General features: G+C 47.3%; 1 protein-coding gene across 1 annotated transcript in view; it reads right to left on the bottom strand.

The window, feature by feature from the left end:
- LOC118881202 (nodal modulator 1) overlaps positions 1–23,388 on the bottom strand; it is a 52,109-nt gene that overhangs the window by 3,211 nt on the left and 25,510 nt on the right. Inside the window, exons 15-29 of the mRNA XM_036825834.1 lie at positions 23,213–23,349; positions 21,602–21,689; positions 18,532–18,595; positions 17,872–17,967; positions 14,570–14,788; positions 14,389–14,471; positions 13,386–13,545; positions 13,117–13,243; positions 11,209–11,322; positions 10,189–10,316; positions 8,962–9,103; positions 4,901–4,984; positions 3,584–3,694; positions 2,032–2,133; positions 348–467 (exon numbers count right to left, since the gene is read on the bottom strand). Coding sequence (XP_036681729.1) covers positions 348–467; positions 2,032–2,133; positions 3,584–3,694; positions 4,901–4,984; positions 8,962–9,103; positions 10,189–10,316; positions 11,209–11,322; positions 13,117–13,243; positions 13,386–13,545; positions 14,389–14,471; positions 14,570–14,788; positions 17,872–17,967; positions 18,532–18,595; positions 21,602–21,689; positions 23,213–23,349 — 1,775 coding nt within the window. The remainder of the gene's footprint in view (positions 1–347; positions 468–2,031; positions 2,134–3,583; positions 3,695–4,900; positions 4,985–8,961; positions 9,104–10,188; positions 10,317–11,208; positions 11,323–13,116; positions 13,244–13,385; positions 13,546–14,388; positions 14,472–14,569; positions 14,789–17,871; positions 17,968–18,531; positions 18,596–21,601; positions 21,690–23,212; positions 23,350–23,388) is intronic.

Raw genomic sequence — 23,388 nt, 5'->3', positions numbered from 1 at the left:
GAGGCCCTCTCCCTCCCCTAGGGTCACCGTGCACCTCCACAAGGAGGCAAATGGTTCCCCTACGTGCTCGTCTCTTTGGCACTTTCTGACCGAGTCTCCGCTGAGCGGAACTAGGAGGAACCCCCTATTCAGGTAAGATCATGGGCCAGGTCACCGAGCAAGAGCCAGAAACCAGCAGAAGAGCCACTTCGAGTCCGGGCTCTGCTACGCACGAGCCCCCAGCCTTCTCTTCGCATCACGGATGATGACTCCCACCAACTTCCCACACGGGATGGGCTCTGAAAAGCACTCAGTGGTACCTGGAACCATTCTTCACACCCGACACCCAGAAACTCCCTCCTCCTTACCGTGGGATTAAAGATCAAGGTGATGTGTTTATGATAGCCCACTGCCGTGAAGGACACTTGCGGCAGGACGTAGTCATACTGGGACCTGGGCAGCGTGGAGTCCAGAAGCACCACGTAGTTCTGTGCACAGGGAAGAAGTTGTTGTTTTCATAAAGGACAGCTGGGGCAAAGCAAAAGAAAACTAACTCCTAACGTATGACTGTGATGTAAAGGACTTTATGTTTCTAAAGAAATCCCCAAGTTTACACCTCCAAGCCTAGGTTGCTAACTCCCAAGGGGCGGCCTCAGCAGGCTATTCCCGCAGTGACAGCCGCGCGTCCCCGACATCTCTGAAGAGGCGCGCAGAGCTCGTTTTTACAAGCATATCCAACCACTGCACCCACGGTGGTCCTTGGAGAATCTGACTTTATGAAACACATACAGTTCTGATGAGTCAATTCTGATGAGGGGGGCACATGATCAAACTGAGGAAGACTGTTTTTAATCTAAAACGAGGTTGACTTTCAAGGGACGATTCTTAAGTGGCTCCTTAGCTGGCGAGTTCTAAGACGCAGCGTCTCTGCAGTGGTTCCAGTGGCGGTCGTGGTCCTGGTGTGCTGAGCCCCGACCAGGGACCTGGTGCCATGAGCACATTAGGCAAATGCCTGTTCTGCTCTCAACCACTGACAAGATCAGGATTATTGCCCCCGTTTCACAGATGGGGAGAGCAAGGCCTGAAGAAGTGAAGCATGACGTGCCCAGGGTCTCTCAGCTGTAGGGTACCGAGCAGGCTGTGAGCCCAGGGGAGTCTGTGTCCACAGTGCTGTGCTGCCAAAAGTGGCTCGATTACAAAGGGCACCTGGAGAAGTGGGGAGGAGGCCCCAAACTCCGTCACAACCTGCTTCGTTATTTCACAGCCATTTCACGCCAAAAAAGGCCATAGAGTATCATCCCCGTGGCAAGTGGTAAGAAGCCGGGGGAGGGACCACACACACACAGGCTCGCTACTCATACCCTCAGGCTAAGTCCCCCGGAAAGGGACCAAGTTCTCTGCAAAGTTTGCTGCCACCGCGCCAGCCACGATAGCTTGCTCTGCCCAATTAAAATGGATAGGAAACATCCTATAATCAGTAAGTGATGAACATTAAGGCCTTGGTTAAATAGATTATGGTATTTCCTCTATCATGGACTACCGTGCAACCGTTAAATATCATGCTATGGAAGATTTAACGATGGGGAAAATATTTGTGATATAGTTTTCACTGAAAAGCAAAGACTACAAAACAATGTACAAGCAAAGACTACAAAACAATGTACAAAACAGTCCCAGCTTTGCATTATCAAAATAAATAAATATATATGTGCATTTATATTTATACACACATATGCACATGCATCAAAAAAAGACGAAAAGGAAACCTATCAGCACATTAACAGTGGTTACTTCTGGATGACGGGATTATGTCTGATTTCCAATCCCCTCCCCAATCTCCTGCCATGAATGTGTATTATTTTTGTAAACAGAAAAAGAGCTAATTCTGAAAAAATAATCCTTAGAGAGCCCCACCACCTCTGATTCAGAAAGCACAACATCAACTGTGCCAGCAAGGTGGTATAAGGGGGGAAAATGGGAGAACTGTGTTTCCTTAGCTGAAAAGCGCAACCACTATGACAAAAACGGAAAGCAGAGTGGAGCGGGCATCACCTGGCCGTCTCTGAGCAGGGGCGGGAAGTGGAAGAAGAGGGACTGGCCCAGGGAGACCGTCTGGATCGGGTTGTCCAGGTTGTCACTTTTGTAAAGCTTTACCTGGAGAGCAGAGACAAAGAGGGCGTGCTTTTGAAACTGAATACACGATAAACATTGCATTTCAGACACCCTCAGGTCAGCATATCTCTTGTGGGGAGAGGATCTCTGGAGACATGGATCTTTGAAAGAGCTACCGTCCACCCCCGACAGGCCATTCCTAACACATCTGAGATGCCAGTGACGTGACACGTGTCGAGATGTTAAGATTTTAAAATAGATTCTGACAACTTACATTAACACTCAAAATAGTGTAGTGATAATATTAAAGAGAATAGCTTCTAACGTGTCTATAACGTGCCAGGCCTGCTACAGGCACTTCACATACATCGTCACCAATCCTGGCTATTAAACAGGCATGGTAGTCATCCCCATGGAGACTCAGAGAGCCTGCGTCACCTAAGGTCGCACAGTTATCGCCTGGTAGAGCCTGGGACCCAGCCCTCCTCAGTGTCGGCCTCGCCCACCTGGTGTGGCCTCCCACATGCCGTAACCTCAACCCCACAGGTATTCCTTAAACTTGAAACGCATTCCCATTTTGCGTCTGGTTCTCTGGCTGCTTCCAGAAGCAGTTCAGTGCTTTGTTGGTGGCCTTTCTTTCTCTCCAGCCCAGGTTCACTGCCTGTTCCCACCACCATCTGCAATGGGGCGTGAGACACGGGAGGTACAGCCCTGGCGCCATCCCCTCCCTCCAGTTTCCCCATCCCTGCCCAGCCCTCTTCACACTCAGGCATCACCCACCAGGCCCATAGGCAACATGCCCGCAGCCCCTGAAGGGCAGCTGAGGTGAGTTAACTTAAGCACATGTTCTCACTCAAGTCAAATGCTTCACTGTATATATTACGTGTGCCTCTGAAAAATACATCCCCATGGCGATTCATTAACATCCTTCCAGGCATCACAGGATACTGTATAGACACTTCTTCATTAACTGCAGACATGCGGGTTCTGTTAAGAGCTCCAGCAGGCCTTAAGAGGCCACTGAGTCCAACTCCGTGGTTTCACAGAGCAGGGGACAGAGGCCCATGGGAATGAGGGGGTGCCCGAGGCAGCCAGGTGAGTAACTGTGGGACAGGAGCCAGGCCGGACTGTCTGACTCCAGGTCCACTGCCTATCACCCCAACCCTGCACAGAATCTAGAAAGTGACGAGGTGCTTTGCCCTAAAACCATCTTTCTGTTTTAGACTCCAGATTGTATTGTTCGTTCATTAGGTTTCTACTATGATGCTTCCAAAGACACACACGGCTGGCAAAACAGTGATCTGAAACTGGACCACGTTTCTCTCCAGCAATCAGGAATCATTCCCCCAGAGGCATGCTGGGATTGAAGATTCTTAAATCTCAACCTCAACCCTCAGCTAAAGCAAGCGCTAGACAGGCCCGGATATCCTGCTCCCTCTCATCTTGAAGCCGGAAAGAACAGAGCACTTGAACCTTAAAAATCTGGCCTTACCCATAATGTAGGAAGATACTCGGATGAAGTGATCACGTTTCCACTCAAGTCAAACTGATTTATCTGCCGGAAAACTATGATGTTCACATCATCGATGTCATTATTCCCAACCTGGGAAGAGAGAAGGAAGGCTGGGGTTGAGGACGCTGGAAGGGGGACTTCTACTCCAGCCGGGGGATCTCCTAGGAGCTATTTCCTAGCTGATTTCACTTTGTATTCAGAGAGCAAAGCTTGCCGTTCCAGCAGCCTGAGTCTATGGTCCCAAACTGACAGGAGATGGGCGACACCTGGCCCATGGGCACATTTTGTTTGACAAGCAGTTTTTTTTTTTTCTAACTTTTAATGACTTGTCAACATTCAAAAAAAGAAATTTCATATAAAAAAAGCCAGATTTCCCAGCTTCTCTTGAAAAAGGGGAAAGACGTTCTTGCCTGGCAGGGATTGGCAGGAGCCAAGCTCCAGCTGCCCCCTCTGGGTGGGTGTGTGCCCCCGTTCGTGACCTTTTCATATGTGGGACCATAGTCCACATGACTGCCTGTGACCCTGGTCTAAGTCCCCATGGCAGGGAAATACAAAATTATAAGACGTAGCCATCACAACCATTTAAAATGCCAGATGCCATAAAGACATCAAGAAAACTCACTTTCTAGGCCAAAAAGTTCTAAATGCCCCACCGGCCTCCTAACCCCTCATAATCTTTATGCCTAATGCCACCTAATACAGCCAGCAAGAGGCAGGCCCTCTCGTCCACCCAAGCCCTCTACTCTAGCGAACAAGACCTATTCCATGGAAGAAAACCTCACTGCAAATTATTCCAAGGCCACTTCCTGTGACCTGGGAGGCTGCCTCTTTAGGGATCAATTAGCTAAGTCGTGATCTTAAAGATCAAGAGGCTCTCCTTGGTGGGAAAACAAGGTCATCTAAACATAAGAAAAGTGGGCAGCCCCGTCACCAACTAAGCTCATGTTCTCTTTATTACCCTCCCTTGATCTGAAATGCTACTTAGCCCTTAAGATCCTTAACTTGCAGAATAATGATCCGAACTTGCGGTGGGGGGGGGGGGGGAAGTGGGGAAACAACAGCTCAGATTTCTTCTCTGGATGCACGACAGCCATGCTGTTCATTAAAAGCCCAAGAAAATGCTGCTTGTGAAGATGACACTATTCCAAGAGGGCCCTTAATTAGGATTTAAAGCGCCCCCCCCACACCCCACCCCGGCCGAAACAGATGAAAGGCAGACAGCCAGAGGAGTGCTGAAGGATTTTTGATGAGGGAAGCAATCATGCCACGATTCCACGGAAGAAGTTCATGTCATACCGCGATGACCCGGTGGTGAGGCAGGGCCCGTTCAATGTGGTCGTTGCCTTCTGCCTTGAGCTGAACGTGGTATACACATCCCGGCTGCAAACAAACGCAGGAGTCACTTCTTTGGAAAGGGGCTTGTCACGAGACCTGATCTGAGCCTGCTCTGCCTGCAGGCCCCCATCAGACGGGCGCCTTCCTGTTCCACCTCCGTTCCTAGGATGTGGCCTGTTAACCCTCTTAAGAGTTCCTTGAAAAAGCACCCTGATGCAGAAACGTTTTCCTGAAGTTCTACAATTCCTTCAAACCCCATTCAGTTTCTCCTACCCAAGGGAAATTAAATGTGGTTTCCGATTCCAAAACCGCAAGCATGACATGCTTATTCTGATAAAATTATCCTTTCCTCGCTGCCCAGCCCGCCCCTCTAGCTGTGTCTGTGCACTGAATGGTATCTGGAATGACATTCCCAAAGGGCTATTATTTCTGGGAAGTGGGATTTGAGGTTTTTCCTTTTTTAAAACAAATTTCTTCTTTATACATTTTATTCTATTCCTCAAATGTATAGGCATATATGATGTTTATCAAAAAAAAAAAAAAACCCACGCTTTTCTAAAAAAACTTTTTTTGTTGACACTGCACACATGAAGGATGTATATTATTTACTCAGATAATTTTGTGGCAGATAGCAGTAAAGTATTTTGTTCTAAGAAAGCCAGCACACTATGACAATTTTCCAATAGAGGGAAGTAAACTGCCTTGAAGAAATGAAGTTTTTTGTTTGTTTCTTACATTGCTGTATGGGCTAGTTGCAACTCTGATAAAGAAAGATATGAGTTCAAGATATGAGCCTTCTCGGGAGGCTGCAAATCAGACAAAATTCAGCTTTACGCAAGGCTTTAATAAGAGTATAAAAGAACCCATTGTTGGTCAACTTCTGAACTATTTTTTCTTACACACTTATTAAAAGAAAAGATCTGCATCTTTCTGCAAAGGATGACAGATCACTTATACTAGCGGGGTTTTAAAAACTTTTAAAACAACCAGTTGCTGATCATCAACTGCACACTGGACCGATGACACATCAGGATCTAGAGCTGGGGCCAACTTCAAAGCTGACCGTGTGCATCCAAGAGGGGACAACCCTGAGATCGTAACTGTTGATCTATACGTTAGCTAGGATAACACGGCCCCGGTCTCCTAAAATCGTGTGCACTGTGACCTTCTTCTCTGTGTGCGGGCAGAGCAGTGTCCGAAACGGCATTTGCTCTACATTAACCAGGGGCCCTTCCAGATGGTAGCTTAAGGGTGATTTTTTTTTCCCCCTTTCAAAATTTTATCCTTTTTGGTATGTTGCTTGAACTATTTTATAATGAGCACACGGTACCTTTACAGAGACAAAAAGCTATTATTAAAAAAACAAGAACAATCAAATTTATGATCACCAATAGTGACTGTATTAATTCACTTTATAGCTCAGTGAGGACCAGCAGCATTGGGTTTGGTTCAAAATATCTTTCCTGCACCTCAGAAAGGAAAGACATGCATAGCAATTTGTAAAGAAAAGAAGGGACGGGCACTGCTGAAGCTGGGAAGAACGGGCACTGCCCCCTCATGTCCATGCCCGGCCGGGCAGGAGCCCATCAGACAGCTGCTCCCATCCTAACCAGCCCGACTCCTCGCTCCTGGCCGGCTGACTCTGGGATTCACCTTCAGCCTCTGGCAGCAACACCTAGGGATGCAGCTTCTCACCCAAGGTGCCTTGACAAGTACACTGCCCGGAAAGATCAACTGGGGAAATGAATTCTAATGGGAGCTGAAATCCTTAGGAAATCTTCAACAAGGGCTCTCCAGCCTGGCGTCCTCTGGGAGACTGGCAAACTCAAATCCAAACCCTTGACGGAAAACGTCTAGCCTTAGGCTATTCCTCCAGAATCCCAGGCCTGGCATGTGAAAAAGGAGTGGGCTGCCACAAGGGGGCGACTCTAAGCAACGCTGAAAGCGCTAATGAATTAACACCTATTACGAGGAGGGTGTGGGGCAGCATCATTTAAAACGGAAATCTATTGTGGAGAAGAAAACTATATTTGGTTTAGTTAAATAAAATGTGTTAAGTTGGTGAGTTTAGAGAAACATGTCTGGGCCAGTAAGACCCTGGGAAGAACCAAAATGGTGATGCAGAATCTGCATTCCTGCAACCGTAAGAGGGAGGTGAGCATGGAACACCGAGTCCCCCAGCTCCGGCCAGGGGAAGGCAGACTGAAGTGCACAGGCGCCGGCCAGGCCCTCCTCCTGCTGCTAACTTAGACCAAGAAGAGCTGCAAACAAACACCTAAGCTGGCAGTTCTGGTGAGGACCACCTCAGGGGAAGGTGCTGTCTGTTCTTGCTTTTACCACTTACGGAGTCAGTGTGTCACGCACTGCTCCATGTGTTTTACATGTATTAACTCACTTAATACTCACAGCCATCCTGGAAGGTAGACATTATTCTCATCCTCACTTTACAGACGATGAAACACATAAAAAGCACAAGACACTTGCCTGAACTTACACAGCTAAGAAATGACGGAGGCAGGATTCAAACCCAGGGAGAAAGGCATTAGTGCAGCCCACGAAGGACAAAATTTCAAAGGCTGGGCCTGCACTGAACGCGGGAGACAGAGAAGCTGGCTCTAAGGACCCGTCGCCCCTCCCGGGGCCCTGGTTACAGCCAGCCTGGCGGCGGGGGACATCCATGCTACCGCCACCACTCTGTGCTCTCTGGAACCACTGCTACGAGGGAGGAAAGCAGGCCTGGGGGACAGCAGGGAGCAGTGTCCCGGTGGCAGCACGCTCCACAGAGGGTGGGCCTCTCCAAGGGCAAAGGAGAGTGAGAAGGGAGCGTCGCAGTCAGGCCATCCAGACTCCTGCGGGAGCAAGAGCGCCGTTGTCTCGCCAAGTCTGATGAGAAGAGACTGAAGACGGGGAGTGGTGGGCAGAGGGCACAGGGAGCCCACCCGTGGGTGTGCATCCGGCTGGGCCATCAGAACACACGCTCTCCAGTCCTCCCCAAGCCGATCTTCCTCCTTCAGCTTTTTGAACCCTCCTCACTCACCAAGCAACCTCCTGACCTGACTTCCCCACATCTGCGAGTGGGGATGGGCGGACAATGGACGTGGATGTTCTTACCTTTGGGAGAGGACAGCATCGCCCCAACATACCTAGGTAAACTGGCAAACGGATCTGCACCTCAGCTCACGCGATTCAGGAAAACATCAGTCAGTTGCCAACATGTGTACGACTATCCCTGGGGTCAACTAAGAACATCCAGTTTGTGAATCTGAAAGGCTGAGGACCAAACCCTGGATCCAAGTGGCCCTGTCCAGTGGGTGCCATCAACCCACATTCTCGTTCGGTGACCCTACTTAGTGTTTGCTGAACGAGTAAATGAATGTATGGATGCGCAAGTAAAAGTGAGGAAAAAGGCACCAAAAATTCTGAACCAAATGTTGCAATTGAGCAGCCAAAAGGACAAATAAGTCGGTTATTTGGCCTGCACAAAGTTGTGGGTTTTTTTTTTTTTTTTAATTGGTTGTTAACATCTAAAAATCAGAAGTTTTCATGTTTTTACAAACTCAAAACGATCTGGCAACCCTGAGTCTGTCTTCCCACACAGCTGTGTAGAGCTGGAGCTGAGTGGCAGCTGCCCCCTTCTCGTGGGCCAGACCCTCTCCAGGGCCCCGCAGTCCGCACCACTCCCTACCAGGCACCCAGCATCCTCCAGCCTTTCACACTTGTCTTCTGGCGCCACTGGCATCTGGTTTGAGAGCCCTGGCCTGAGCCACACTACCCATGCTAGGCAAAAGGTGCACCAAACCCATGGTTTTCCACCTTTATTTCGCTACAAAACCCCCAACCCAGTACATCAGCTACATAAAAGGTAAGTATGTCAGCTACAATAGGGATTGGGAAGAGCTCCAGAACCCTATGCTGCCCTGGCAATGCTCTTGACCCCATTCCTAGCAGTCTTGGGGGCACCACAAGGCACCGCTGAACCCGGTATGAAAAAAGCCACTAACGAAACACGTCCAAAGGCTCACCAGCAATCCACGTAACCTGAACTTCCCTTCTTCGTCCGTCACGGTGTCTTCTCCATAAATACTGCAGTCGTTCTGGCCCACTGCTTCCACGGCAACACCCTGTTCTGGTTCTCCGTTTAAGGAAGAAACTGTACCATAGCAACTAGAGGTACGAGAGAAGAAACAGAACATGACGTTCTTGGGGTTTTCTGAAGCACACAAAAGATTTCAGGGAAAGTGTCCTGCATTTACTAACAATTTACGGTGCAAAATATTTCAATGGAGAACTGTGCCCCAAATGACCCAGACAACTCAGTTCTAGCTGTGTCACTTGCAAATCGAGCCTTCCTGCCGGAGGGCTCAGGCCAGCCAGAAGGCTGTCATCAATTTCTCTTCTTGTACCTTCTAAGGGATGCTCCAGAAACTTGTAATTAAAAAAGGTAAAGCTTTATTTTATTCCACTTTATTGTATTTTTTTGTTAAGCTTTAAATAATGAAGCATCCAATAAAATGAAAATAAGTCATTCCATTTTTATGTTCGATTGAAAATGGTCCATTTTTCTAAAGCCTCTCCTTCTGATTAATCGATCTTTGCCTCGAGTGCTTTTGTAAATGTGTATAATATGTGTGCGTGTGTATAAATATATTTACTAATATTTGTATAAACCGTCTCTGAAAGTATTCAGAAATACTGGAAAACCCAGGTAGCTCAGAGACCAGGATAGGAGGGAAACTTCACATTGTACAGACTCTTTCCAGGATTTCCAAGTTTCACTCAAGTGAATGCATTTCCTCCTTTTCAAAATGTTCACTCAAGTTTCAAACTTTTTAAAAAAATGAAAATTTTTAGGAACTAAATAGGGTATCTCAGGCCAATTTCAAAATAGGAACTTTGTGACCGAATCACTCGTTTGAAGGGAGTTCCCTGTTGGCCTAGTTGTTAGGATTCAGCACTGTCACTGCTGCGGCCCGGGCTCGATCCCTAGTCAGGGAACTGAGATCCTGCAAGCTGCCTGGCATGGCCAAAATTAAAATTAAAAAAAAAAAAACAAAAAAAAACGGGGACACTCGTTGGAGATATTAGAAGAAAACGGCAGCAGTCAGGAGCCTGTGGACCTCGTATCTTATGTCCCTTGTCTTCCAAATAAAATCAGTATGAAGACTGGGATGAGTTTCTAGAGAACAGAAGCGTGAGTGTGATCCCATAGCCCGGGCTTGGGAGAGAGGGGCGCAGGTGGGGCTGCCCACCTGTAGGCTGTGCGGTAGCCGGTGATGGTGATCTTCAAGTTCTGCCCCTCCTGCACCTCGATCATCTGCGAGGATGGCTCAAACCGGAATTCTTTCATCATGGGCTTGAAGTAATACTGGCCGGGGCTCTGCCGAGAGACAACCACAAACTGAGCCTCTGCTGCAAATCTAGGTATGGCTTCAAAGGGGGCGGCTGAAGTCATGATGGACCAGAATTAGGCCCAAGAGCTCCATGGCTTCCTAGACACACAGAAATGGTAACTCTAACTCTACAATAAATCATTACAGTGACAGCAATTACAATTCTAACAGCAGCTGTCATCATGGTGCGCCTACAAGAACTCTGTGGGGTAGAAATCATATTTGAATTTTATGAAGGAAGCAACGGAGGTCAGAGAGGTCAAGTAACTTGCCTGAGATGACCCAGCAAGTAAGTAGCAGATGGAAGATTTGAAGCTGGGTGCGCATCACTGCACAGCACGTGATCTTTCAGATACACCTCACTGCCTGTTTGCGACATCCCTGTAACAGTCACTTTATTCCCAGGACTGACAAGATGGCCAACTGACGTGCACTCCTGAGTGCCCACCACTCAGGGCCTCATTCTACATCCCCAGTGAAAACTGGGTGCTATCCACTCACCACGGGGAGTGTGCTTTGCAGAAGAAACACAAGCTCACCCCCCGAACAAGACTCGGCATTATAAACAGCGCGATCCTGTGGTAAAACAAAGGGATGTTTAAGACAGGAGCCGCTGTGGCCGGGGTAATTAATTACACTGTCTCAGTGACAAGGGGGTGACCAGAAAACAAGAAGTCTGTGCAGAAGGGAACACGAATCAGCAGCATTAAGTTCTAGTGAGAGCAATCCTCTAATTACGTCTGGTCCCCGAAGAAACGTACAACACTCCAGGCTGGTTTTCTGTTCTCACGTTGTCAAGCAACACACAAGTCAAGGCCGCCGTGTCCCAGCACTCTCATGGGGGGAGTCAGGCAGGCAGTAAACTACCAGACACCTTACCAGGTTTGAGAAGGTCAGAATGCCGTTGTCCTGAGTCAAGAGGTTGGAACGAAACACACCACCGCTGAGGGATAGGAGGACCCCAGGGAGGGGCTGGTCGTCTTCAGCTTTTATCTGGGGGTGGAAAAAGGAACCCCAGAGCAAGGTTAACTCACATTAGCCATGAACAAGTCAAGAGGTAATCCTTAATGGGTTATTCATTGGGGGAGACAAAAGGTCTCCTATTCATCCCCGGGGTAACCAATGTTAATAGTTTGGTGTGCAGCCTTCCAGAACTCTGCCCACACAAATCTTATCAGCATTATGGCTGCTGTTGATGGACTTCATAAGTGATCTGGTGGGGCTGGGCGGGGGGGCCCCTAAACTGTACGGTTCTGTAACTGCAAGTTGCTTTCTCTGCCCTCAGCCACTTTCCCGGCTGCCCTCGTCCACCAGTCCTCACCGATCAGCCTCGCTGCTTCGGAACAGCTGCATATCGTTCTAAAGCAGAGGTCGGCCAACCACGGCACACGGGCTAGCCACCGAGTTTTGTGATGGAAAAGGAGAGACGATCTGAATGTCCCTGAGCGTGTGTATCTTTGTGCACTTAAGTTTTTTAAGTTTTTCTTTTTCCGAACAGCCAATTCCTAGGAGTAGAATTGTTGGATGTGTGCACTCGAAATTCAGAAAGAAACCCCCAAACTGCCCTCCATGGTGGCTGTAACCATTTCCAGCTCCAACAAATTACCTATGTGTGGGAAAATGCGTGCTCGCCGAGAAGATGGATATTGTCTTGATTATTGCAAATCTCACCCCAGACCCAGTGTTTCGATGGTAACTTCCTTTGCATTTCCCCAGTCACTACCGAAGTCAAGTGTTTCCTGTATGTTTATGAGTGACTTGGATGACTTCTGTGAACTGCCTTTCATGTCCTTGGTTTATCTTTTCTCTGTTGGGTTGTCTTTTTTTAAAAAATTTATTTATTTATTTATTTATTTATTTATTTATTTTTGGCTGTGTTGGGTCTTTGTTTCTATGCACGGGCTTTCCCTAGTTGCAGCGAGCGCGGGCTTTCTCTTGTTGAAGAGCACAGGCTCTAGGCACACAGGGTTCGTTAGCTGTGGTACACGGGCTCTAGAACGCAGGCTCAGTAGTTGTGGAGCACAGGCTTAGTTGCTCCGCGGCATGTGGGATCTTCCTGCACTAGGGCTCGAACCCGTGTCCCCTGCATTGGCAGGCAGATTCTGAACCCACTGTGCCACCACGGGAGTCCCATGTTGGGTTGTCTTTTTCTTATAGATTTTAGGAGTCCCTGGTAAACGGGGAATGTTATTTATGGTACAGATATTTCTTCCCAGTTTGACTATCTTTCAGTTTGGTTTAAAACGCATTCTGCAATATAGAATTTTAATTTATTTGGCCTCTATGTTGAAAATATTCAGCCTCAAGGATCTCCAGACTCACTCTGTCCATCACACAGCATGCTTCTTCCCAAGAAGGACTGAGGCAAGAGAGAAAGACATTCTGCGTCCTTCGACAGAGAACAGAGTCAAGGATGAAAGCTTAAAATACTTCCCAAAAGGTATGCACACAAGCTAAAGTCAACAGATCTCCTAATTACAAGTGAAAGAAGCCAGACCAAAAAAGAGTACATCCTGAATGATTCCATTTATATAAAACTCTAGGAAATGCGAAATGACCCATAGTGAAAGAAGGCAGATCAGAGCAGTGGGGAGGGGCAGGACAGAGGGGTTACCAAGGGTATGAGGAAATTTTGGAGGGTGACGGATGTGGCCACCATTTTGATTGTGGTAGTGTTTTCACGGGGGTCATCATATGTCAAAACTGTCAAATTATACACTTTACGTGCAGCTTACTGTATGTCTATTATACCCCATAAAGCTGCTTTTTAAAAGCACACAGTGTTACCTCAAAGCTCACGCCTGCCAAGGCGTAAGCCTTAAAGTCTCCTATGGTTCCTTCCACCGCAGTCAAAACGTAGCCCTCCTTCTGCGAGGACACAGTATACTCCAGGTCACTGTGCAGTGGCCCAACACTGAATAAAAAAGAAACACTGGAGATGGCTTTGCTTCAAATCCTGGAAGACGCATCACCTGCCCCAAGGAAACCTGGCTCCCCAGTTTCTTTCTAGGCTCCCCAACTGATCCCAAGCAAATGTTTCTTAGTCACGGCCTTACCTATAGGCACCTTTGTCGTCAGTAAAGACTGTGATTAGGGGTGAACTCGCCCCCTTTTCACTGATGACAATCTCCACTCCTTCCAACTCTGGGTGGATCTGGCCTTCCAGAAATAAGCCTGCTTTCCCTTGGATCTCAATCAACTTCCCTGGGCAGCTTTCTAAAAAGGGAAGAGATAAAGAAGATTAGGTTGGGGCTTCCCATTAAAGAAGGGCCTAAAACTGAGATATTGGAAGCCAGCTCCAATGAGGCTGCTGACTGTACCAGAATCCTCAGTGACTGCAAGTGGCCCAAGCCTCTCACCAATGATGAATGGCCGTGTTCAACTGCCAGGAATGTTAGCAGGTACAGCCAACAAAGCTGGCTTTCCCCTGCTCCTCTCCCTTGGCTCTCACAGGCCACAGGTGGGGAGAGAAGCCGTTACTGCAGGTCAGAGCCTGTGCGGCTGGACCTCAGAGGACCGGTATGGAAGGCTGCCCCGGACAGGCTGCCTGCTGGACAGCCACGCCCGTCAATACTCTCCTTCCAAACACAGAAACGTCCAGGGTTTAATGAACCCACGATGCTAGGAAAAGCTATTGGTAGCCTAAATATTCCACCAGCAATCACTTCTGGTTATCCAGTCCCCAAAAGACCCTCCCATAACCCCAACCAAAAAACGTAAACATCACAAACAGTTCGGACACACAAAGACATTTCAGACGTTTCAACAACTGATGCTTTTGCTTTTTATCTCCCTTCTGGTGTCAACCTGATAACATCAAGGAAAACTGAGTCCTTTTCCAAAAAGATCCCCCAATTCTAATAGTGAAAGTCACATTTACTGATTTAGACCTTTCGTTCATTCACTCACTCATCAAGTAGTAAGATCTATGTGCCAAAGGGGATTGAAGGTAACTTACAAAGATGGTTTCACTATAACAGCAGCACAGAATAAAATTTTAATTGCAGGGAAAGAAACACTTGCAAAGGTGTGTCATCGGCTCGCTGAGCTGACATTTACCTCCACTGACGGTGGCTTCCATGGAAGGAGGATAAAAGAGCAGCTCTTTAGACGAGGGTGTGACAGTGATTTTCTCTCCAGACCTAAAATAAGTAAGATACTTCAATGTGGCTGGTCTGTCCCCCCATGAGGAAGGACATCAGAACAGAGGACCCTGCAGGGAAAGCCGGAGAGCGCTCACCGTGCCCAGTAGGAGAAGTCGTAGGAGAAGGGGCCCTGTAACTCGTCCACCATCTCCTGCACAGGGGGTTTGGTCCTTCCCTCAACCCCCTCCTCTCCACCGGTCTTCTCCCTCTCCTGCCTGCGGCTCTCGATCTCGGCCAGCTGCTGCTCCCTCCGCAGCTCCTGCACGGACCTCAGAGGGCCGAGGACCAGGGCGGGTTCACTGTCGATGGAAGATCTGGAAGGAAGGAAGGAGCAGTCCAGAAGACAAAGTCACGCATCCCTGTAGTCAGTGGGAATCAGACATTTCTGCAAGCAGAGATCCAGCAGTAAAAAAAACCCAAGCACCTCATAAAGCCACCAACACAGTCTTCTCCTGTTTTGAATAAACTAATAGCTTTTTAAAAACAAAAAACTGAACTTCTTTGCCATGGTGGACATATCTGATAGATCTGGGCTGGGATGAAATACCACTGACTTTATGACTTGAAGGAAACTTATCAGATTTCCCGTAGGACATGGAGTCCTTTCCACACCACCATCTTCTCTCTTTCAACCTTTATTGAGAACATACTCTGCAAGAGAACCAGGCACTGGGGAGACTGTACACAGGACAGACAACATTCCCCAACCTCGTGGAATCTACATTCTAGTGGGAAGAGGTAGACAATCAACAGAAAAATGTTGTCAGGTGATAAGTACAATAAAGAAAAATAAAGCAGCATGGAAAGATAAAAGAGCTGGTGGGAGGCGAGGGGCGCTACTTTTTATTAGGGGCTCAGCCAAGTCCCTTCCGATAAGGTGACACCATGCCGACCTGAAGGAAGGGTGGCAGAGAGCAAACCACTCGGCTCTGGGTGAGGAGGCCTCAGGCAAGGAGGTGTCAAGTGCAAAGTCTCTCGGAGCCTTGGAGGCAGCTCCCTGCCATGCTCAAGGGACAGCAAGGAGGAGACCAGGGAGGCCTGGCCAGAGGGACCCAGGCAGAGCCAGATCAGGTAGAGCCAGATCAGGTGTCAGACTAGGGCTTGGCAAACCTTGGTGTGGACCCTGGGGGGATGGAGTTTTAAACAGAGGAATGACAGGGTCTCCACTTTTAAAGATCACTCGGACTTCCCCATGAACAACACACTGTTAGAAAGCAACAGCCAAAACTCGGAAGCCAGACAGGAAGCTGCGGCAACGATCCCAGCAAGAGACAAGGGTGGGTGGAACCAAAGTATAGAGGCCAGGCACTAAGAAAGGACTGGATGACGGATATACAGTTGGCCCTCCATTTCCGCGGGTTCCGCATCTGAGGATTCAACCAACCGCAGATGGAAAATATTTGGGGGAAAAGATATTCCAGAAAGTTCCAAAAAGTAAACCTTGATTTTGTCACATGCTGGCAACTATTTACATAGCATTTACATTGTATTTACAACTATTTACATTGCATTTACATCGCACTGGATATTATAAGTAATCTAGAGATGACTTAAAGTATATTTAAAGTATACAGGAGAATGTGCATAGATTATATGCAAATACGACTTCATTTTATAAGGGACTTGAGCATCTGTGGATTCTGGTAACCACGGGGGGTCCTGGAACCAAACCCCCTGGATACCGAGGATTGTACAGTTGAGGATTTGCAGATGGATCGGTTGGGTATGGGATGCAAGAGAAAGAAGAGTCAAGGACCAACGAGAAAGACAGAGCTGCCATTTCTGAAACAGGGAAGGCTACAGAGGAGGTCTGTGGAGGGCGACCACCAGGAATCTGGTTTTGGATCGGGAAGCACAAGACCCCCATTAGGGACCCCGCCCCCGGCCATGTCCAGCTGGAAGATGCATTTCACATAATTTTCAGCAAAACCAAACCAAACAAAAACCCTTCTGAGGTTACAAAAATAAACTTAATAAAGACTGAAAACAATGTAACATGGAGTCACTACTGGTAAAAATATGACTTTCTAGTCATACCAGTAATTCATACTTTCCAAGCAGGAAAATACTAAAAGACATTGCTCCAGCACCAGGCAAAGTGCCAGGCCCACAAGACAAACGTAGCAAGGCCTTCTCCTAGAAACCATGTCACCCTGGTAAATAGGTATCCCATCAATTCAGTCAGAGACCACGGGCTGCCCCTGACACTCTTCCCTCCCTGACCCCACGTGGTCAGCCTGCTGCCGCGTCCCTTCAACTCAATCTCCCTGACAACTCTCCAACCCATCCACTTCTCTCCATCCCCACCGCCATCCACCTGGCTGAAGCCCCCATCCTCCCTCACCTGGACTCCTACAAGAGCCTCTGCCCCCACCTCGATCGACTTCCACTCTTGCGCCTCTTCTATCTGTTCTCCACTCAGCCGCCAGGGGGACCTTCTTGAAACAAAAAGAAAGTGATCCCTCTACTTGAAATATGTCAGAGTGTCCACAAGACACAGCTAAGACCCTTCACATGGCTGGCCCCCAGAAGCCCACCTCTCCTGCATGGACCTCAACCCCCTGACAAGGTCAAAGTCAAAGCACTTATCACAGCTGTAATTTTACAGTTCTGTATGTTGACTCTTGGCCTACTGTCTGCTGCCCCCGTGAGACTGTAAGTTCCACGAGGACAGGGGCTATTGCCTACGTCCAGTGCCTAACCACTGAGGGTTCTCCATACATATTTTCTTCACGGACGGACGGGTGGACAGAAAGATGGAGACACGGCTGGAAAGGCAACTTCAAATAAGGCAAGCTGGGAGAAAGTTACTCAGATTTCCATTCTATTTGACAAAGATGGTTATATTGTCAAAACTCTTTCCTTTCTTGAGAAAATTAGGGTGTCAGATGCACCCACCACACAGCAAAAATTCCTCTCAAAGGTAACATTCACACAAACCTGACCCTCAGTGAGGCACTGCCTTTCATACACTTTCTCTCATGACCCTTCTCATATAAGGTGTCATCTCTATTTCCCAAGCCTTAGAAAAAGGATCTAAAGAAAAATAGGCAATTTTTTTTGAATTTGCTAAAACACTTGAAATACAGTGAACAAACCAGACATTTTTTTTTTCCCTTAGCAAAGACAGGAAGTGTAACGAGTTCAAACAGAAATTTAAGACACTGAAACGAGCTGTCAGGAGACTCTTACTCATCCGCAGTTAATTCCTGAGTCATAAAAGGAAAGGAATAAGGCTGTTGTGAATTTACAGCTATGTCACATAAGTATAAGAGCGAAGACCATTTGTACGTACGCCTAGAGATAACAAATCAAGAATAATTTTCAGAGCGTCCATTAGAAAAGGTCTGGTCCACCACCCTCCCGTGCTCAGCCCAGCACAGAACACTAGTCTTACTTGATAGTCACGGTGACATCCATCATTTTGTCAGTGGTGATAGTTCCAAGGACATGGTGGCGAATGGCTGTCAACGTCAAGATACTGGGTGAAGACCTATAAATCAGAGAAGTGGAAAGAAAACACCACATCACCTCATGGTTCTCAAAGGATCACAAACAACATCCTTTATGGGCGACCTTCCTGACCCTGAAATATACTCTGTGACACTGCTCTTAGCGCATCAGAACTCCTAAAATACATACAAGTGTCTTTAAGAGTAAACTGATTCTCCATGCCATAACTTTACACCTCCAATTCCCTGTGAAACCCACAAGCATTTGTAAAAATAGAAAAATGGTAGACTTGAGCTTGAGAAATTCTCATCAGTGAGGCTGGAAGATTCAACAAACATTGTATTTAAGCCACTTCCAAACCACAGCCTTCCGTCCTGGGTTTACAGAATTCTTGGGAAAGAGAGCTTACCTTCATTTCCTCAGTAATTTACCCAACTGTCTTAAAATCCTTGTCTAGAAATTCTTTTCCATGCCTAACCTTACCGCTTCCAGAAAAAATAAAAAAAACTCCCGTGTTCTCAGCAATGAGTGAAGAAGAGAGTCACACTCACTCTCCTCCACAGGAGACACACAGACACCCCGGAGCAGTCGGCGCCCGGCTTACGTGTCATAGGTGTAGAACGCTTGCTCGAACCGGTGGCAGGAGCGAGGGGTCACCTTGTACACGCCTGCAGCCAGGAAATCAAAAGTAATTTTCAGAGAAGAGCGTCTATTATGCTGAGCAATTCCAACATCCGAAATCCAAAGGCGGTGCCTCTCACTCACAACCTATCATGGATGTGCAACACGGGATCAGAAATGCCTTTTCCGCTGCCTACGATGGCTTCTTACCAATGACCTGATCCACTTAAAGGCCCACTCACAAAGCAAGGATTTTCATTTTGCATAATTTAACAAGTCACAGCACTTTAGTCTACACAGACCAAGCTAACAGACACATGCACGAGGAGGAACAGGAAGTACATTTCTACTGCGAATCAGACTGAGAATTTTCTACTTAACAGATTCTGTTAAAGACCCAAAAGACAGCCACAGCCTGGACTCCTTCCTATAAATATTCCTAAGAGGGGGCAGGGGGCAGGGGAAGGCCCAGAAAATTACGGAACAACTGCAAAAACGCTTTCACGCCATGAGCTCACGCGGGGTACACTCAGATTAGGGGCATAGGATGTCATTTGCCAGAAGAATAGTTTCAGGAAGGAGCAAAGTGTAACAATGCATTCTCCCAAATGGTCTTTAACCAACATTTTGGCCATATGACCGACCAAAACATGAAATTAGTTCAAATCACCTCTGCTGTTTCTGTCACACTGATCAAGCCTCAATGCAGTTACGAGTAGAAAAAAAATTACTAGGTTTCTCCATTCATTTTGTTTGTTCTTTCATTTGACAAACACTGACAGGGCAACTCGGGCCGGGCAGTGTGCCAGGGGTTGGTACACGGTGGGAACAGACACAGTCCCTGCCTTCGTGGGGCTTGCCATCTACAGAGAGAGAGCATTCGACAGCCACGTGCACACCAGGTGTGACGGGTATGGGCAGGGGAGGAACTGGGCACTGTGGACACGAGCACAGCAGGGAGCTCCCAACGACACTGTAGAGCCAGTCTCCCTGGGGAGTAACAAGTGATGGGCAGGCAGGCAGAGCTGGGTGAAGAGGGGGTGGGGCAGGGAAAGCACTGGGGCAGAGCACAGCATCTGAACCACAGGCTTGTTGGCTGTCTCCCTAACAGCGGTCCTTCCTGCTTACGTTTAGGGTGAAAATGCGCCCAGACTCGGGCAGCAAATCCAACCTCCCCAGGCTCCCTTGCAGCTAAAAGTGGCCTTGTGACACGGTTCTGGCCGGTAGGACATGAAGTTTCCTGGAGGATGTGGCATGGAAAATGTTTGCCCGCCCCTCTCCCCATCTCCCTGCCTTAAACATAAGTTTTCTGGGGCAACAGTAGGCACCTTGAAAACACAAGGTAAGAAATACCAGGGAAAGAGCTAAAAGAGTCACGAAGACACCAACCCTAACATCTACCAGCTGCTGAACCCATGCCTGATGCTGCCAGACTTTGTTACTGAGCCAAATTAACCCCACTTGTTGGGGTTTGTCGTATAGATTTTGTTACCTGCAGCCAGTGGCATCCTGATTAAAACACAGGACAGAGTGGCTGCAGCAGACTGTGACAGGTAGAGCTAGATTACACAGGAGCTCAAGGTCTGATTAGGGTTCTGTACAAGAGTACCCCCTATCTGTGGGGTATACGTTCTAAGACCCCCAGTGGATGCCTGAAACCGCAGACAGTACCAAACCCTCTACATGTTATGTTTTTACGTACACTAATGGGTGGGTAATGTATACAGGGTGGACGTGCCAGACAAAGGGACGATTCACATCTCCGGGCTGGAAGGGAGCAGGATGGTGAGAGATTTCATCACGCTACTCAGAATAGCATGCAATTTAAAACTTATGAACTGTTTATTTCTGGAATTTCCCATTTAATATTTTTGGACCACAGTTGACCACAGGTAACTGAAACTGTGGAAAGTGAAACCATGGGTGAGTGGGGATTTTATCTTGAGAACCAAGAGAAGTCACTGAATTATTCATTAGGAATATGCAAAATAAAACCACAATGAGATGCTACTTTACACCCACCAGGAGGGCTAAAAATCAAAAAGATAGTAACAAATATTGGTAGAGATGTGGAAAAACATGAACCCTCAGGCATGGCTGGTAGGAATATCAAATGGCAAATACAGCCTTTTCAGAAAACAATTTGGCAGTTTCTTTAAAAATTAAACATAAATTTATTATGATTCTATTCCTAGGTATCTACCCAACAAATGTCCAAACAAAGACTCGTACACAAATGTTCATAGCAACACTATTCATAATAGCCCCAAGCGGGAAACAGTTCAAAAACCCACCAACTAGTGAATGGATACACAAACTGTGATATATCCATGCAATGGAATACTATTCACCAATAAAAAGGAACAAATTATTAATATCTGCTACAACCTGGGTGAACTTCAAAAACATTATGCTAAGTGAAAGAAGCCTAAAAAATAACAGTATTGTATGATTTCATGATATGAAATGTCCAAAAAAGGCAAATCCATAGAGACAGAAAATAAATTAGTGGCTGCCTAGAGCTGGGAATAGAGATTAAATGTAAACATGCAGGAAGGATATTACTGAGGTGATGCAAATGTTCTAAACTGGATTGAAATGATGGTTGTAAAGCTAGGTATAGTTACTAAACATCGCTGTACTGCACACATTTTAAATGGGTGAATTTTATGGTCTGCAAATTGCATCTCAATAAAGCCATTAACAGACAGAGAAGCCACTGAAGGACTTTAAGCAAGGCGGGAGATGATCCAATCTTTATCTTAAAAAGATCACTCACCAGGAGAGGTCATGGGCTGATGGTACAATGCTTTTAGAAGTGAAAAGGGTCCAGTGGTCTGGCCCCAACTCCAACCCGAGAGCCCGGGAACACGTGCCAGCCCCCACCTCTATTTCTTTGGGAAAAAACGCTGCTGCCTCCAGAGGAGCTAACCACGACCAAAGTTGACAGCTTGATGCAAACTGAACCGAGATAGGGAAAAACGCCTTTAAAACCACCCTCTGGTGCCTTTCCATTTCTCTCACTCATAGCACATCAATCCTTCCAGACTCACCGGGCTTAGACAGGCAGAATCGGTTGACGCCTTTGGAGAGGTTATAAATCCCCACGTTCTCAGGTCCATTTCCATCCTGATAAAATTCCTAAGGGACCAAAGCCAATACAATGACTTACTAGGGGAGATGGAGACACAGCGATGATTAATAATATTTCTGTTTCTGAACCAGTCATCTGTTTTGCCCATTAATCATGTGAGCAGCTGGGTGCCACAGGAAAATCAAAAAGCTTCCAAAACTTCCAACAAAACGTGATCTTTTTCATTCAATCAACCAATATTACTGAGCACCTGCTATGCGGCAGACTCAGGCTGGGCCTTGGTTGCTGCCCTGGCTCTTGTTTTCAGGGAGGCTTACATTCTAATATGGGAAGAGAGAAAACCCAGGTAGTCAACAAAGAAGTCAGTAGACTTCAGCTAGGAAGGAACAGAGCTTACAGAGAAATAAACAGGGAGCAGGATAGAGAGGGACCACCGCAGAAGCCTGTTCAGCTTGGCCTCAGATCAGACCCCTCCTGAGCAGGTAACATTGGGGCTGCAGCCTGACTGATGAGAAAAAGCAACTACGCTCAGTTGTGGAGAAGACACGTCATTCCAGGCAGAGAAGAGTATGTGCAAACGCCCAGAGAAGGGACCGAGCTTGGTGTGGAACTGGCCGAGGCAGCCATATGCCACGGCCCAGTGAGCGAGGGGGAGAGGGGTAAGGGGTAAGGTACGAGTTAGCGAAGGGCTGGCCATCGTTAAGGAAGATGGATCTCAGTCTAAGGGAAATGGAAATCCACTGGAGGGTTTAAGGGAAGGAACGGTTTCCTAAATGTCTGTTACTTATTCTCAACTGGATATTAATCAACCCATCTCTCGTAACAAAGCTGTTTGTTGAGCACTTGTAGTTAAGCGGTTAGAGCATTCAACTGGCGTTGGAGACACCAGTCTCACTGCCTCTGGTGTCTAATATAAGCGGCCACTTAATTGCCATTTGCCTCCATTTCTCCACTGGGACCTGACAGTGACATCTGCCATTGCTGGAAGTCAAAAAATTATATAAAGTTCATGAATGGGTCTACATAGGTGTACACAGGTGCTCCCTTTCCTGAAACCCACTGCATACACTGCCAATCCAGCTGCAGAGACTACAACAGAATAACCGACTCTGTCCTCAGCTGCACCTGTTCATAAATAATAGCAGTATACGGCCAGGAAAACTTCAAATACGTAAGAGGTTTACTTAAACCTTACGATGCCCCTGGGGAGTGAGTATTATGATCTCAATTTTAGAGGAGAAAACGGAGGCTCACAAACACTAAATGAACTTGCCTGACGCTACAAAGCCCACGTGCTTTGCACTACGTCAACGGCTTCCCCAAATCACTAGTCAAAGTTAGAATTTAATGTGGAGCCAGGACAAGGAAATCTCCCAAAGGCATCTTTCCACTAAGGGACTCAAAGTACTTCCTCATGGTGCTTTCCATAATAGGCAGGTGAGTCGAGGGGCAGAAAAGGGAATCCGCCTTGACTATCTATGCTGATAATACTCTTAGCATGCTAGTCCTTCTCGCTCTCCAAAAGGCGAGTGTCCTTCCACATAAGAGAATCCTCAGAAGCCCCGCTTACCAGAGTGATGGCGTGAGAAAGGGAGCATCTCAGCATATAGCCTGTCTGCCTGAACTCAATCGCTGACACGTCGTCCTCCAGAACCTCCACCTCCAGACTCTTGTTCTTCCAGCACCAATCTTCATGCAGGATGCTGACTGCAAAGGACACAACACACACCCACGTGGGAACAGAGC

Source organism: Balaenoptera musculus, chromosome 15 (assembly GCF_009873245.2).
Source record: "Balaenoptera musculus isolate JJ_BM4_2016_0621 chromosome 15, mBalMus1.pri.v3, whole genome shotgun sequence".
In the NCBI taxonomy this organism is placed as follows: Eukaryota; Metazoa; Chordata; class Mammalia; order Artiodactyla; family Balaenopteridae; genus Balaenoptera; species Balaenoptera musculus.
The sequence above is the reverse complement of the archived record's forward strand: the minus strand, read 5'-3'. Positions and strand labels throughout refer to the sequence as shown.